Consider the following 18,147-nt stretch of genomic DNA (forward strand, 5'->3'; position numbering starts at 1 on the left):
AATATCTAGTATTTTATCCTTACTAATAAATAAGACTAAAAAAGACAAAACTGTTCCAGTGAATGTTAGGTTTTAATTCCACTAGCTCAGTTTGGAAGTATGCTGCATCTGTATATTTCTACAAGAGATGTGAAGACTGGGGACTCAAGTTTGTGTGCAGACCTTCTCAGTGCCATGGTGCAGATAGGTGCATGTAGCCCAAGGCTGGACACCTGATTTCCTGCCCTTCAGTGGCCTGTGGTGCAGCCTCTGCTGTTAGAATTGTGGTTTACCCAGGTTTGCCGATATGGATACCAGAGCTCAGAGAAATAAAGTAACCTTCTTAGTGTCCCAGGCTTAGACACAGATGTGTCTGCGTGCAGAGCCAGCATGTCCCTGTAGCCCTGTGGTGTTTGGGAAGGGAGGAGGAGAGTGAGAGCCAGATGAGAACAGAAGGTCCAGTAGAGCTCAGCCAAACTGGCAGAGACTTCCTGTCTTCAAGAGTTTTTCACAAACCTCAGATTATTTTTTCTTCACCTCTGCTGAAGCTTCGGTAATGGTTTTGTGATTCTCTTATACTTAAGAGATTGTTGTGCTTTTCCCCATGTTTCTGCATGTCCTTTGAAAAATCTGTATTCCATGCATGTCTGTGTAAGACCTTTGGCTCCCTGACATTTTCTATCCCCTCCCACTCTCCAACTATCCCTTCCTCCCCCTCTTCCCCCTACTCTCATTCCTCCTCTCCTAGCTTCCTTTCCTGTCAGAATTACTTGAAATTACAGAATTAGAATTTTGTGGCCGGGCGCGGTGGCTCACAACTGTAATCCCAGCACTTTGGGAGGCTGAGGCGGGCAGGTCACCTGAGGTCAGGAGTTCGAGACCAGCCTGCCAATGCAGTGAAACCCCGTCTCTGCTAAAAATACAAAAAGTAGCCAGGTGTGGTGGCAGGTACCTGTAACCCCAGCTACTTGAGAGGCTGAGGCAGGAGAATCGCTTGAATCCGGGAGGCAGAGGTTGCAGTGAGATGAGAACATGCCAGCACACTCCAGCCTGGGCGACAGAGCGAGACTCCATCTCAAAAAAAAAAAAAGAGAATCAGAATTTTGTATTTGAATTTTTGCTTACTCTATGAATGTTGTTTTGTTGTTTTTTTTTTCCTGACATTTTTGAGATAAGTTGGCTGGGACTGTGTTCACCCTTGTCCTCCTTGATCCTGAGGACACCAGTTCACAGTAAAACCAAATCATTCCTTATTCCTCATTCCTCACGCTTAGACCTCAAGTAGTTGTTCTCTTTGTGTCTTCTTCCTTGTAAAAGATGAAATGGCCAGAAAAACCAAGTAAAAAATCTAGAAAGACTTTCGATTTTAGCAAAATAAGGTCACCTAAAAAGCTGGAGATGTGGAGACTGACTCAGCTTCTGATAGTTCAGGGTGTGGGGAGACACCACATCTGGCAACACAGCAGTGAAAGCACAGTCAGTGATCCAGTCCCGTCCATGGATTGCAAGGGACTTTCTGTTTTTCACCATTGTCGACACAGCAGTGAAGGTGCAGTCAGTGATCCAGTCCCATCCGTGGACTGCAAGGGGCTTTCTGTTTTTCACCATTGTCGACACAGCAGTGAAGGTGCAGTCAGTGATCCAGTCCCGTCCGTGGATTGCAAGGGGCTTTCTGTTTTTCACCATTGTCGACACAGCAGTGAAGGCACAGTCAGTGATCGAGTCCTGTCTATGGATTGCAAGGGGCTTTCTGTTTTACACCATTGTCAACCTAAAGAAAGAAACTAACTCAAAATTAATATAGATAGTTTATCTGGGCCAAGGTTGAGGACTGTAGCCTGGGACACACTTCGTTTGCCTTGGGGAATGCTCCATTCAGCTGTAGTTACAAGAAGGTTTTTTAGGGTGAAAAGGAAGAAGGTGTGGCTAACACAAAGTTGTTTGACAAGGATTCTCACTAGTTTACAGAAATAACGCTGATTGGTGATTGACTATACATTCCTGAACTGCAGATGAGTTATGGCGTCCAGTGTATGGCATTTTGTAGCTACTTGGCAAAAAATTCACTCAGTGTTTACAGCTCAAGTAGCAATTGGCTTTAAGAGCTAATTATTTAGCTCAGGCGAGTGTGGGACATGACCACTGCTGCATTTCAATGCCTCCCTGGGCCTGATAATTAAAAGGGGCTCACATTTATAAAAAGTGTATTTATTTCTTCATTTCCCTCTTTTGATACAAAATATTTCTTCTTGAAAGCATTGATGATTAAAGGCTGAGTGTCAAGGGGTCCCTTGTCACTGGGAAGGGTGATTCTCAGATAGCCCTGTCCCATGTTAGGGAGGAAAGAAAAGATGTTTTAGTGAGGAATTTTAAGGGAACCCCAAAGCCAAATTAGGATGGCATTACAGAGTGGCAAGAATGAAACCTCAGTCACGTCAGAAATTTATTAGCTGCTGTTGCTTATTGAATCATCTCTAGTCTTTGGAATACCGTTTTAGTTTTCTCAGAAGAAATAAAACCACAAGAGATATATAGCAATGAAAATCTGAACAGTAGAAGCATAATGCACACAGGATTGGATTATAGTCAGAAAGATAATTTATATGCCAGATCAAACAAGCCTGAATTCCATTAGGGAACAACTAAAAATGTCAGGCAGAACATTAAATCCTGCTTCTTCTTTAGAGACTTGTAGCCAGGAGGTAATTCAGGATTCAGTCCAAATTGTAAGCAAATAATAATATCACAAAAACAATAGTCTGCTAGAACTGAATAACAGGTGGAGTATTGAAAAATAATTTTTCCAGATCCTCCAGTTTTACCAAAGAATCATAGTAGAACCAGTTTATTTGTAAAATTAGTTTTACACTTATTATACTTGGCATGATTATTTGCATAAGATGCAGCAAGAAGAGTGGCCATACTGACTCATTTTAGTTGGCTTTGATGGAACTTTTTGATAAGGAATCTCAGATTTTTAAAAGCCTCTTGTGGCTAGGAAGCCAAGTTAAGGACTTACCATCTAACTGTGTCGGTAATACCTGTATGAATTCAGTGAATTTCTTCTCGAGATCTCAAAATATCTTGAGATTACTGGGCCTGTCAGAAAGTGACATGCTTTTACTTACCGCAAGGTCAGCAACCTTGTAAGGGAACCATGTCGACAAGGAACCAGGCCAGCCATTTTCTAAGTCCACTGGCTATAAAGTCAACTTCAGCCCTTCAAACCAGTCTGGTCATATCTGAAAATCTGTCATTCCGGTTTAAGACTTGGTAGACTAACCAGTGCTTTCAGTGTGTCCTGTTACAAAAGAAAACAAATCCTTGTTGAACTTACGCAAGTAAGTATATTGCCATAAAATGAAAATACAAATAGTTTCTGAATTTTGAAGAAATCAGGTAGAATGAAAGATAAATGTCTCAGTTTGCCCATCATAGTATACTTTACCCAATTTCTGTAAGCTATAAATAGCTCAAAAAGAAAAGTTTTCTTGATGCTAGAAAACAAAACATGAAAAGAACCTACTGTGTTTCAAACAAAAAGAAGTCACAAAAATTATTTCAGTGCTCTGTCACTTCAGTGCCATGTACTTAACTTTTATTCTGCTTGAAGTTGGGTTAGCGATCTTTGTGAACTCATCAGGTTTTAAATTAGATTACTGGATTTTTTCTTTTTGCCTTGTTCAATGGCATGATCTCCAAAATTATCAGAAACTTATATTCAGAGTGCTTGTTGTGATCTTCTCCATAAGGTTCCTTGAAGATACAGTGCTTTGGCATTTACAAAAAACTTTTAGGAAAAGAGAGCATCAGAATAAAGCAATTTACTGTTTATGTCAAGACACATCAAAATTTTTGCTATCTTTTACAATTATAGAATGCATATTAATAGCATATTCATATAAAAATAACCTGAAGAAAGTTAAGCACCATCTCTTGGCTGGGCGCGGTGGCTCACACCTGTATTCCCAGCACTTTGGGAGGCCGAGGCAGGTGGATCACCTGAGGTCAGGAGTTTGAGACCAGCCTTGTCAACATGGTGAAACCACATCTCTACTAAAATACAAAAATTGCTTGAACCTGGGAGGCGAAGGTTGCAGCGAGCCAAGATTGTGCCACTGCACTCCAGCCTGGGTGAAAGAGCAAGACTCTGTCTCCAAAAAAACCCACCAAACAAACAAACAAAAAAGAAAGTTAAACACCACACCATCTCTTATTTAACAATGCTTCCAGTATGATTTTCACATACCAAACATGCCTAGTATGCCTCTCTTGGAGTTCCAGGGTCCCTGTTTGGATTTCCAGAAGCACTAATCTCCAAAAGTTAGTTCAATGTGAGAAAGACTCAATTAGAATTTGAAGTCTCATTTTAGGAAGTTTGTCAAATGTCAAAGGCTTGAAACACTTGATTTCAAAATGAGATCACAGTAAAATAATATTCATTTAGTCAAAGTGATTTTTTTCAAAGATTTCAAAAAGCAAACATTTACTCTTTGATTAAGAGGAGACTTGGCCGGGCACAGTAGATCACGCCTATAATCCCAGCACTTTGGGAGGCCGAGGCGGGTGGATCGCCTGGGTTGGGAGTTGGAGACCAGCCTGACCAGCATGGAGAAACCCCGTCTCTACTAAAAATACAAAAATTAGCTGGGCATGGTGGCAGGCACCTGTAATCCCAGCTACTCGGGAAACTGAGGCAGGAGACTAGCTTGAATCCAGGAGGCGGAGGTTGCAGTGAGCCAAGATCACATCCAGCCTGGGCAACAGAGCGAGACTGTCTCAAAAAAAAAAAAAAAAAAAAAAAGACTCAGTTTTCAGACCTAATAAAGACATGGTGAGTGTGTCTTCCTCTCTCTTCTTTTTTTATTGCAGCTTACTCAAAAGGTAAATAAAACCTTTTATTATTTCTTATCAATACTATATGAAAACCCTGTTCAAAAGAGAAAACCAAGTTTTATCTTTGTATTAATGTATTATTACTAATAAACCTAATTTTAATAAAACCTTATAAACAAATCCATCCAACCTCATTCAGCTTTGACCACACAGATAAGTTTCTATAAATCTTTTATAACCTTTTACAATATTTTTCATTTTTTTCTAACTTCCTATACCCATTTAGTTTTATCTATCATTTTTGTATTTCAGTAATTTAAAACAGCTTTTAAATAACCTTTAAGCCATGCAAAATTGTTGTCCCTTTAACAAAAACCACATATAACTACATATATATATAGAGAGAGAGAGAGAGAGAGAGAGAGAGAAATAGAGAGAGAGGGAGGGAGAGAGAGATAGAGAGAGTGAGAGGGTGTGTTTCGCTCTTGTTGCCCAGCCTGGAATGCAATGGCATGATCTTGGCTCACTGCAACCTCCACCTCCCAGGTTCAAGTGATTCTCCTGCCCCAGCCTCCCCAGTAGCTGAGATTACAGGCACGAACCACCATGCCCGGCTAATTTTTGTATTTTTAGTAGAGACGGGGTTTCACCATCTTGGCCAGGCTGGTCTCAAACTCCTGACTCTGTGATCCACCCACCTCGGCCTCTCAAAGTGCTGGGATTACAGGCCTGAGCCACCGTGCCTGGCCAACAAAAACCATATTTTTATGTCTTTTTTATAACCTTTTAAATATTTATTTATTTATTTATTTATTTATTTTTTTTTTTTGAGACAGAGTCCTCTCTGTCGCCCAGACTGGAGTGCAGTGGCATGATCTCAGCTGACTGCAACCTCTGCCTCCTGGGTTCAAGCGATTCTCCTGCCTCAGCCTCTCAAGTAGCTGGGATCACAGGCGCCTGCCACCATGCCTGGCTAATTTTTGTATTTTTAGTAGAGATGGGGTTTCACATGTCAGTCAGTCTGGTCTCAAACTCCTGACCTCAGGTGATCTGCCCGCCTCAGCCTCCCAGAGTGCTGGGATTACAGGCGTGAGCCACTGCACCTGGCTATAACCTTTTTTAAAACCAAAAATGCATTTTACTTTTCTTGTGCTCTTTGGATACAGATTGTTTCTCTTTTATCTAGTAGATTTAATTACATATATTAATTTCAATGTTAACTCTTAGTATCCCAAATATTTGTGAAAAGTCTTAAGAAGTAAGCAATTTTAATTATGTACCTTGATACAGAGCCCAGAAAAAAGGACAGAGTTATGAAAGCAATGCCTGGAGATCCAACCCCTCCCAGCATTTTCAGGAGGCACAAGTGAGCCAGGGAAGACATGTAGCGTAGCTCTGCCCCACAGCTCTTGGCCTAGGTGCTGCAGACATCCACGTGTCCCCAGGCCTTCCCGTGGCCACTTGTCTATACCCCAGAATCAAACAGGTATCAACAATATCACAGAAGCAACAGTTTTGTGACCTTAAACACCTACCAGCAATAGCCTAAACCTATTTGACTAGTAGACTCAGGCAAAAATCTCTAAATTAAATTCTGAAAATATTTCTATTTTATTTTACCAACAATTTTAAAACTACCCTCATTTACCAAAGATTACTAAAGTCACATGAACTTGAAAAGCATTTGGGCTTATTTACTAAATTTATGAGAACTGATTTACTTATAAGTCAGTTTGGTACCGTGTAGACAATATACAAACACAGACGTATACATATGTATACATACAAACATAGACAAAAATAAAGATTTCATAGCTTTGATTTTAAGATTTTAGCCATGAGTCAGGTGAAATTCACTAGTTCAAAAGGACATTTGGATTCAAACTGTGCCTTTGTAAATGGAACAAGTTAAAGTTTATCTGTCTCATATGCCTAAAGCCCTCACAAAATTTAACAAGGTAGCAAATTTACATTTCAAAGCAGAGAGAGAATTTAAGCTTTTGTAAATACCAATGAATTTTACATTATCTTTGGCAAAAATCGTGTCCTCAAAAGGGAAGCAGACCAAGGGAGTATATTTGGTTAGCAGGGGTTTAAGAAGAAAGAGATTCAATCAACTGAGAAACTTTTATAGAGAGAACAGAGGACTCAAAAAATATGCATGCATATATATATATATTTGTGTGTGTGTGTGTCCGTGTGTATACATATATATCCCAAATATCAGTTACTCATTAAGTTACCTTTTGACTAGAGAGCTCATAAATCTTTTCAATCTCTTATCAGATTTTAGCCAGGACAAATCAGCCAATATCCCTGCTTTTGTATTTTTTTAATTTTTTCCTCTTTTAAACCAAAGGTACCTTTCCAAGTGACTCACCAAAACTAACACGCCTTAACCAAGGTTATGATTTAACCAGAGACTTGCCAAGTATCTCCAAAGAGGTGCAATACAGTCCTCACAAGACCCAGAGCCACCAGAAAAACTTCAAAAGAAGGAACGTTTTTCTAGCTGCAAATGGGGTACAAGCCCCATCTGTCCTGTCTAGCGTATTCCCTAGGGTCTCAGCTTCTCAGCTGACTGTCTATATACAAGGTCCAGAATGAGGATAATTAAAGAAACAGTGGGAAAGACAGGAAAACAAAACCTGCCCGAAAACGTGGGGAGTAGTGCCAAAAGGCAGGAAAATGTGGGAAGATAAATTTATGGGATGAATAAAGACTGCACCTAGATTCCCTGGCACTGCTGTCTCTGAGCCCATAAGCAAGTCTTATAATGGAGCGTATTTTTAGGTGAGAATGGCAGGCAGGAAAACCTTTGTCTTTCTAAATTGCCGTTCTGTCAGCAGGCAAGCCAGGGGAAGGGGCAGTGTCTCCCTGGATGTTAACCTTCTTCAGCTACCAATCCCCAGTACTTAGCAGAGGAATATTTTGGTTTCCTTCAGTAGATAGGATTATAAATGAGTATCCGAGACAAATAATTCAAATTAATTTCTTATAAATGTTTCTTTCCTGAGCAAAAGATATCCACTGAGGAAATAAATGTGGTATGTCCCGAGAACATTAACTATGTATCAAACCTGTTCTCAGCTGGAATGCTGCTTAGCTAATACAATGCATGTTAACATTTCCAAGACATGGTAAGATTTACATCTCCAAGGGACTGAGAAAGGTCTGCAGGCAGTTTAGGCATTTAAAGAGTTTTTCTGGGGGTTTAAGGAGTGGTCTCTAAAAAAAATCTCAAATCTCTTAATTTGGGGGTGAGAGAACTCACCTTCATGCACCTTTTGGTATAAAACTAATAGGAATTGGTCACAAATTTTTTAAAGTCCAAATTATAAACAGTAGAAAGCAGCTGCAGTTTTAAAAGCATGTTATGTGAAGTGATACCACCAGTGCCAAACTGCCAATACCTTGACCTACCTGCTCCAAGGTGGAAAAGGTAGTTTTCCTCTTTAATCACTGATGCCTGAATCACTTCCCTGCAAGGCAAAGATAGAGCCTCCATTCCAGAAAGGGAGCAGTGGAAAGGGCAGCCCAGGTGAAAATCATAGGGCGGTCCGGATTCAGGAGGTCTCACCCTTTGCACCCCGGGATCCTCGGGAGCTGGGGACCCAATATGTTGCTGGTACCAAGAGCTGGGTCTGAGAGAAAACGCTGGGTGCTGGTGTGAGGATCACTCTGAATCCTGCCGACGTAGACCAGATATGTCGGCCTAAAAAAAGAAACTGAGGCAAGATTAATATAGAGACTTTATTGGGCAAAAGGTGAGCCTGACTGCCTAGGACACACTTTCAGGTTGCCTTGGAGAGATTCAGCCATGGTTATAGGAAGGTTTTTAAAGGCAAAGGGAGACAAGGAGTGGGCTGATACAAAGTTGTTCCACAGGAATTGTCACTGGTTTACGGAGATGACATTGGTTAGTGATTGGCTATCCCTTGTTGAGCTATAGGGTAGGAGTCCTGGTGTCCAGTGTGTGGCATTTTATGGCTCCTTGGCGTCAGTTAGACTGGAGCCCACATAGCAGGTGGCCTCAAGAAGTCACCATTTGGTTTAAGGGTGGAGTGAGACATGACTGCTGTGCATTTCACTGCCTCTCTGGTTCTGATCATTAAAGGGGCTCATATTCCTCAGATACAAAGCCTGTTTTCTTTCTTGCTGTCCTGAACTTGCTAGAAATATTTTTCATTTCTCTTTACCTTATCTTTCATTTATCACTTTCCTTCTCATTTATTTTACTATATTTTGCTCTAGACATCCCTTCTTCAGTCTTATCTTTATTGGATAATTTGTTATTGTTTTGTGTTAAATTTTAGCTTCTTTCTCTTGATTTTTATTGTTTGAGGTACTGTGCTAAATGCAACCTCATTTAGTTTATCTAGAAACCTGGTGAGAGAGGCATTATCAGCTCCATTTTACAGGGAAGAAACTTAGGCTGAGCAACTCCAAGCCGAGCATAGTTCAGGTAAATGCCGGAATTCATAAACACCAGAATTCAAACCCAAGCCTGTCTTTCCAAAGTCCTTGCCGTTAATCACTGGTTTACATAGTATATAGTGTGGTATCAATTTCTTTATCAAGAAAAAGGATTGGAAACAAATAATTTTTTAAAATAATTTGTAAAATCCTGTGATGTCAGTCTGCAGAGGTCTCAGTGAACAGATGCTAAGAATGGAGAATTATTGAGGCATTTAAAACTTAAGGTGACTCTTTACTATATCACCTTAAAGGAAAAAAAATTATAGGTATGTGTGTATATGTGTATGTGTTTTATGTGTGTGAATGTGTGTATAAAATATCAATAGGAAATATACTTAAAGGGATATGATACTAGCTAAAATAAATGATAGCAAATCTCTTTTGTTTTAAAGCTTTTGTGTTTTAAAGTTTTAAAAGCATTATAGTTTTATATCAGCTTGACATTATTTATTCTCCTAACACAGCAGTTCTCAAAAGTACCTAAGAATCACCTTGAGACCTAGTTTAAACATTGGATTCTTGGGTCATGTACCCAAATATTCTCATTTGGGAGGCCAGGTTGGTGTCTAGAAATTGAATTTTCCAGTTGCACCAGATGATTCTGGTGCAACAGAAGGAAATATTACCATTTTTCTTTTCTGGATCATATGGAGTGAGATATTTGGTGAAATTTTTCTGTGTACACCCAGTGAATTAGCTGGGCAGTGATTAAAACTTTGAAGTCCTTGGGCCAGGAGCGGTGGCCCACACCTGTAATCCTAGCACTTTGGGAGGCTGAGGTGGGCAGATTGCCTGAGCTCAGGGGTTTGAGAACAGCCTGGGCAACAAGGTGAAACCCTGCCTCTACTAAAATACAAAAAAATTATCCTGGTGTGGTGGCGTGCACCTGTAGTCCCAGTTACTCGGGAGGCTGAGGCAGGAGAATTGCTTGAACCTGGGAGGTGGAGGTTGCAGTGAGCCAGGATAGCACCACTGCACTCCAACCTGGGCAACAGAGTGAGACTCTGCCCCCCAAAAAAAAAAAAAAAAACCAAAAACCAAAAAAACAAAAAACTTTGAAGTCCTCAAAACCTAATTAATTTGGTTGCTGACCTAACTCCATCACTTCAGGCCCACTACTGTTTTAAAATTGCATATTTTTGCTGGGTGAGGTGGCTCACGCCTGTAATCTCAGCATTTTGGGAGGCCAAGGTGGGCAGATCACCTGAGGTCAGGAGTTCGAGACCAGCCTGGCCAACATGGTGAAACCCTGTCTCTACTAAAAATACAAAAATTAGCTTGGTGTGGTGATACACGCTTGTAATCCCAGCTACTTGGGAGGCTGAGGCAGGAGAATCACTCAAACCTGGGAGGTAGAGGTTGCAGTGAGCTGAGATCATGCCACTGCACTCCAGCCTGGGTGACACAGCGAGACACTGTCAAAAAAAAAGGAAAGAAAGAAAAGAAAGAAAAAAAGAAAGAAAACTCATTCCTATGAGTGTGGATTTCAAAATTGTGATTTCCAAATCAGGGAGCACTTTGGTTCCGGTCTGTTCATAAACTGGCAGAAGTGGCAAAGGTTACGCCTATTAAGTGAAGGGTTTGCTGCCTTGTGGCCACACTGGCATTTTTGCCTTAATGATCGCTAAGGACTATGTTTTCTGTCTGAACTTTCACCTGGAGATGACGTGGCCTGGTGCTTGTGTTCCAGGCTGAGCAGCTCGTGCTGTCGGGTGCAGACAGCGATGAGGACACCTCCAGGGCTGCCCCAGGAAGGGGTTTGAACGTGAGTACTAATGCCCCAGCAGGTGCTTCCGCTAATTGCTTGGAACTTCTTGCTTTGCACGACCTTCCAGATAGTGAAATCACAGACTGGTTTAGTTTGGTGGTTTGTTTTTTGTAGTCTAGATAGAGTCGAAAGCTGCCTATTGATTCTTTTTTAGTTGCCCATGCTACTTTTGAAATATATGGAATATTTTAGTTTCTACTTTTCTGTTTGCCAGTCAGCATGATCAGGAGAAGCCTTCATTAGGGTAATTGAATTAATGCTTCCCGAAACTACCATCATGCATCATAAGGAGTAGCCAGGTGGTTTTGGAGCTACTCAGTCCTGTTTTCCAACCCTATAGCTCTCAGCTGCTAAAGTCTGAGCCTACGCTCTGTTCACGGAGCCTTTGAAAGGATTTCTGAAAACTACCTGTGCCCTCACATTGCACAGCTGGCATCTATAAAGTTTCTTCATAGTTTTAAATACTCGAGAATGTAATTCATGACATCTTATAAATATTGACATTTTAAATGTATCTAATAAAAGTTGGATGTTTACTATCACCTATTAAAAATTACATGGAAAGACTCTTCTGTATCAGTAAGAAAGTTTATATTTTCTTGATTTCACATTTCCAGGTCAGTCCCCATGTAAAATTTTATTCTATTCAATTCGTATTTTATGCTTGAAAGTCTTTAATAAGGACTTTAAGTAAAATATGTTATAAAATTAAAATATCTCTCTAAGTTATATTTTTTATTTGATGTGATCATAAAACTAAGTAGAAAAATATTTTTCTGGGATGAGTTCTCATAAAAATTACAAAATAAATCAAAACAGTGTAAATATCTTACGACTATTGACATATAATTGTTAAACATGGAAAGTAAATTTTTCTTGAAAAGACATTTATTAATAAGATGAAAGACAATTAAAAAAATTTCATGTATCCATTGTGTTTGAACATGATTTACTGATAAGAAAAGGTTCAACATTAATTATGTGACTCTTCATTTTTATTGAAGTAAGCCCCCAGGAAACACTTTACATAGATAGTATATAAGGATGAAAAGTTCTCTTATAGCAGTGCCTTTTAATTCCTGAAGTTCTCAGGATCTAACATGCTAAAAATCACATAGAGACCTGTCCTCAGAAATTATCTTGAATGATCCTTTTATGATCCTTGAATGATACCTAATTAGATTATCTTTCAAATTTGTCAATAGCTAAAATTTGGAAGTCATCTGACTTGCAAAGTGATTTGTTATTCATTCACAGTGGATATTGACTTCTGGCAGGTATAAGAAAAAAATGCCTTATTGAGACTCATCAAATGACAATTATACTTAATGCTCTTTTGCTCATAGGCACTCTTTTGGAGGAAAGAGGGTGTGGCAATGGCTCTTTAAAATTTTCTTAAATTTGATTTTATTTTTAATTGATTCATAATCATTGTACATATTTATGAGGTAAAGTATGATGGTTTTGATACATGTTCACATTGTGTAGTCATCATCAGGATAAGTAGCAAATCCATTACCTCAAACATTAATTATTTTCTTGTGGTAAGAACATTCAGAACCCTTTCTTCTAGCTGTTTTGAAACGTGTAATACATTATTATTAACTGTAGTCACACAACTGTATGATAGAACACCATAGTGTATTCCTCTTGTCTAACTGTAACATTGTACCTGTTGACCAACCTCTCCCCATCCTTCTTCTCTGCTCTCCAGCTTCTCTCTACTTCTGTGAGATCAACTTTTTAGATTCCACATATGGGAGCATGGAATATTTTTCTTTCTATGTCTGGATAATTTCACTTAACATAATGTCCTCCAGTTTCATCCACATTGACACAAATGACAGGATTGTTTTCTTTTTTAAGGCTAAATAATATTTCATTGTATATATATGTGATATATATGTGATATATGTATGTATGTGATACATTTATATATATATCACAGTGTCAGTCAGGTTTTGTTTCAGAGCTAATTATAAAGTTTTCTTGGAAAAATAAGCAAGAATAAGGAAAACCCCGAAAAGCACGAGGGATGGGTAAGCCTTACCAATTTTAAAAATAGGTTTTAGCACCTTCATAATTACAGTAATTATAATTACAATTACACTAGCTCAATGAAGCAGAATAGAACATGTAGAGCCAATTGTATATCGAAGCATGGTATACAATAGGGTCAACACATCAAATTCATGGGGGGAAATAAACTGGTAAATAGAGTTGTGATCATCGAATAGCCATAAGGAAAAAAGAAAATTGTACATGTTTTCATTGTATACGGTAGGAAAAAAAATCAAATGAATCAGAAATCTAAGTGTGCAAATGGAAACCTTATAAATACTAGCAGAAGATATGTGAATTCATCTGTAAAATGAGAGTAGGTTATGCTTTTCCAATTATGACTAAAAATCCAAATCTGATAATGGAAAACATTGATAAATTTGTTTTTTTAAAATCCATTTTTAATTGTGGGTACAGAGTAGGTATATATATTTATGGGGTACGTGAGATACTTTGATGTCTCCATGCCATGTGAAATAATCACATCATGGAGAATGGAGTATCCATTCCTTCAAGCATTTATATTTTGTGTTACAAACAATTCAGTTACTCTCTTAGTTATTTAAAAATGTACAAGTAAGTAATTATTGACTATATACACCCTGTTGTGCTATTAAATAGTAGGCCTTATTCATTCTTTATATACTTTTTTGTACCCATTAACCATCCCCTCCTCCCCAGTGAGTTCCCCACTACCTGTGCCATCCTTCTACTCTCTGTCCATGAGTTCAGTCACTTTGACTTTCAGATATCACAAATAAGTGAGAACATGTGGTATTTGTCTTTCTGTGTCTGCCTTATTTCACTTAACAAGATGATCTCTAGTTCCACTCCTGTTGTTGCAAATGACAAGATCTCATTCTTTTTCATAGTTGACTAGCACTCCATTGTGTATATTGTAAACCAAAAAGTAACTGAAACAAGTCTCAATCAATTTAGAAAGTTTATTTTGCTAAGGTTAAGGATGCACTCATGACACAGCCTCAGGAGGTCCTGACAACAACATGTGCCTGAGGGGGTTGGGGTACAGCTTGCTTTTATACATTTTAGGGGGACATAATACATCAATCAGTACATGTAAGATTCACATTGGTTCAATCTGGAAGGGCAGAACAACTCGAACCAGGGTGTTGGGGGACTTCCAGGTCATAGGTAGATTTAAACATATTCTGATTGGCAGTCTGTTGAAAGCATTATTATCAGTAGAAAGGAATGTCTGGATTAAAATAAGGGGTTGTAGAGACCAAGGTTTTATGCAGATGAAGCCTCCAGGTAGCAGGCTTCAGAGAGAATACGTTGTAAATGTTTCCTATCAGACTTAAGGTCTGAGTTGATGTTAATGCTGGAGGGTGTAATGAGGCATGTCCAACCCCCTCTTCCATCACGGCCTGAACTAGATTTTTAAGTTAACTCTGGAATCCCCTTGGCTGAGAAGAGGGGTCCATTCAGATGGTTAGGGAGCCTTAGAATTTCATTTTTGGTTTACAATATGTACCACATTTTCTTTATCCATCTGCTGATGGACACTTAGGTCTTAGCTATTGTGAACAGTGCTGCAACAAACATGGGAGTGCAGCTATCTCTTCAATATACTAATTTCCTTTCTTTTGGGTATGTACCCAGTAGTGGGATTGCTGGATCATATGCTAGCTCTATTTTAGGTTTTTGAGGAACCACCAAACTGTTCTCCATAATAGTTATGCCAATTTACATTCTCACCAACAGGGTATGAGGGTTGCCTTTTCTCCACATCCTTACCAGCATTTGTCTTTGCCTGTCTTTTGGATATAAGCCATTTTAACTGAGGTGAAAGGATATCTCATTGTAATTTTGATTTGCATTTCTCTGATGATCAATGATGTTGACCATCTTTTCATATGCCTGTTTGCCATTTGTATGTCTTCTTTTGAGAAATGTCTATTTAAATCTTTCGCCCATTTTTTTTTTTTTTTTTTTTTGAAACGGAGTCTCACTCTGTCACCAGGCTGGAGTGCAGTGGTGCAATCTCGGCTCACTGCAACCTCCACCTTCTGGATTCAAGCGATTCTCCTCTCTCAGCCTCTCAAGTAGCTGGGACTACAGGCATGTACCAGCACACCCAAAGTGCTGGGATTACAGGCGTAAGCCACCGTGCCCGGCCTTTTGCCCATTTTTTGATAGGATTGTTAGACTTTTTCCTATGGAGTTGTTTGAGTTCCTTATACATTCTGGTTATTAATCCCTTGTCAGATGAGTAGTTTGCAAGTGTTTTCTCCTATTATCTGGATTGTCTCTTCATTTTGTGGGTTGTTTCCTTTGCCGTGTAGAAGCTTTTAAACTTGATGTGATCCCACTTGTTCATATTTGCTTTGGTTGCCTATACTTGTGGGGTACTGCTCAAGAAATTTTTGCCCAGACCAATATCCTGGAGATATTCCCCAATTTTTTTTGTAGTAGTTTCATAGCTTCAGGTCTTAGATTTAAGTCTTAAATCAATTTTGATTTGATTTTTGTATATGGCAAGAGGTAGGAGTCTAGTTTTATTCTTCTGCATATGAATATCCAGTTTTCCTAGCACATTTATTAAAGATACGCTGTTATCCCCAGTGTATGTTCTTGGCACCTTTGTTGAAAATGACTTCACTATAAGTATGTGGATTTGTTTCTGAGTTCTGTATTCTGTTGGTATGTGTGTCTGTTTTTATGCCAGTACCATGCTGTTTTGGTTATAATAATTCTGTAGTATAATTTGAAGTCAGGTAATGTGATTCCTTCAGTTTTGTTATTTTTGCTTAGGATAGCTTTGACTATTCTGGCTGTTTTATAGTTCCATATAAATTTTAGGATTTTTTTTTCTATTTCTGTGAAGAATGTCATTGGTATTTTGATAGACATTGCATTGAATTTGTAGAATGCTTAGGGCAGTATGGAAATTTTAGCAATACATAAGCATGGAATATTTTTCAATTTTTTGGTATCCTCTTTAATTTCTTTCGTCAGTATTTTATAGTTTAAATTATAGAGATCTTTCACTTCTTTAGTTAAATTCCTAAGTATTTAATATTATTTGTGACTACTGTAAATGGGATTACTTTTTAATTTCTTTTTCAAATTGTTCATTCACTGTTGGCATATAGAAATGCTAGTGATTTTTGTAGGTTGATTTTGTATCCTGCAACATTACTGAATTTATTAGTTCAATAGGTTTTTTGTGAAACTTTAGGTTTTTCCAAATGTAAGATCCGATCATCTGCAAACAAAGATAATTTGACTTCTTCCTTTCCAATTTGAATGTCCTTTATATCTTTCTCTTGTCTGGTTGCCTAGCCAGGACTTCCAGTACTATGTTGAATTACGGTGGTGAAAGTGGGCATCCTTGTCATGTTCCAGATCTTAGGGGAAAGGCTTTCAGTTTTTCTCCATTCAGTAAGATACTAGCTGTGGGTCTATTGTATATGGCTTTTATTATGTTAAGATATGTTCCTTCTATCCCCAGTTTTTTGAGAAGTTTTATCATGAAGGGATGTTGAATGTTATCAAATGCTTTTCAATATCAATTGAAATGATCATATGGTTTTTATCCTTCATTCTGTTTATGTAATGTATCACACTGATTGATTTGCATATGTTGAACTATCCTTGCATCCCCAGGGATAAATGTCTCTTGGCCACAATGAATGATCTTTCTAATGTATTGTTGAATTCAGTTTGCTAGTATTTTGTTGAGGATTTTTGCATTTATATTCATCAGAGATATTGGCCTGTAGTTTTCTTTTGTTGATGTGTCACTGTCTGGTTTTGGTATCAGGGTAATATTGGCCTCATAGAATGAGTTTGGAAGTATTCCCTCTTCCCCTGTTTTTTGGAATAGTTTGAGTAGGATTGGTATTAGTTCTTGTTTAAATGTTTGGTAGAATTTAGCAGTGAAGAAAGACATCAGGCCTCAGGCTTTTCTTTACTGGGAGACTTTTTATTATGGCTTTGATGTTGTTACTTGTTATTAATTTGTTTTAGTTTTAGATTTCTTCCTGGTTCAATCTTGGTACACTGTATGTGTCTAGGAATTTGTCCATTTCTTCTAGATTTTTCAATTTATTGGCATATTGTTGCTCATAGTAGCCACCAATGATCCTTTGAATTTCTGCGGTATTAGTTGTAATGTCTCCCTTTTCATTTCTGATTTTATTTGTATCTTCTCTCTTTTTTTCTTCATCTGGCTAAAGGTTTGTCAATTTTGTTTAACTTTTAAAAAATCAACGTTTTGTTTCACTGATCTTTTGTATTATTGTCTTCATTTTAATTTCATTTATTTCTGCTCTGATTATTATTTCTTTTTCCTACTAATTTTGGGTTTGGTTTGCTCTTGCTTTTCTAGTTCTTTAAGTTGCATAGTTAGATTTTTTGTTTGAAGTTTTTCCTCTTTTTTGACATAGGCACATATGACTATAAACTTCCCTCTTAGTACTCCTTTTGCTGTATCCCATAGGTTTTGGTATGTTGTGTTTTCATTATTATTTGTTTCAAGAAGGTTTTTAATTTCCTTCTTAATTTCTTTCTTGACCCAATGGTAATTGAGGAGCATCTTGTTTAATTCCCATTATTTGTATAGTTTCCAAAATTCCTCTTATTACTGATATGTAGTTTTATTCCATTGTGGTCAGAGAAGATGCTTGATATTATTTCAGTTTTTAAAAATGTTTTAAGACTTGTTTTGTGACTTAACATATGATCCATGTACTGAGGAAAAGATGTGTATTCTGCAGCCATTAGATGAAATATTCTGTACATATCTATTAGATCCATTTGATCTATACTGTAGATTAAGTCTGATGTTTCTTTGTTGCTTTTCATTTGGAAGATCTGTCCAGTGCTGAAATTGGGGTGTTGAAATCTCCAGATATTATTTTATTGGGTCCTATCTCTCTCTTTAGCTCTAATAATATTTGCTTTATGTATCTGGATGCTTCAGTGTTTGGTGCATGTATATTTAAAATTGTTATATGCTGTTGCTGAATTAACCCCTTTATCATTACATAATGACTTTC

At 38.1% G+C, this 18,147-nt stretch overlaps 1 protein-coding gene across 4 annotated transcripts in view; it reads left to right on the forward strand.

Annotated features, from left to right (window-relative positions):
* COBL (cordon-bleu WH2 repeat protein) overlaps window positions 1–18,147 on the forward strand; it is a 298,657-nt gene that overhangs the window by 132,179 nt on the left and 148,331 nt on the right. For 2 of the 4 annotated variants that reach the window (XM_054559166.2, XM_054559167.2), the window contains exon 6: window positions 10,985–11,059. The exons of the other annotated variants lie outside the window; for them this stretch is intronic. In XM_054559166.2, coding sequence (XP_054415141.1) covers window positions 10,985–11,059 — 75 coding nt within the window. The remainder of the gene's footprint in view (window positions 1–10,984; window positions 11,060–18,147) is intronic. 4 annotated transcript variants of the gene reach the window in all.

This window comes from Pongo abelii, chromosome 6 (genome assembly GCF_028885655.2).
Source record: "Pongo abelii isolate AG06213 chromosome 6, NHGRI_mPonAbe1-v2.0_pri, whole genome shotgun sequence".
Taxonomy (NCBI): domain Eukaryota; kingdom Metazoa; phylum Chordata; class Mammalia; order Primates; family Hominidae; genus Pongo; species Pongo abelii.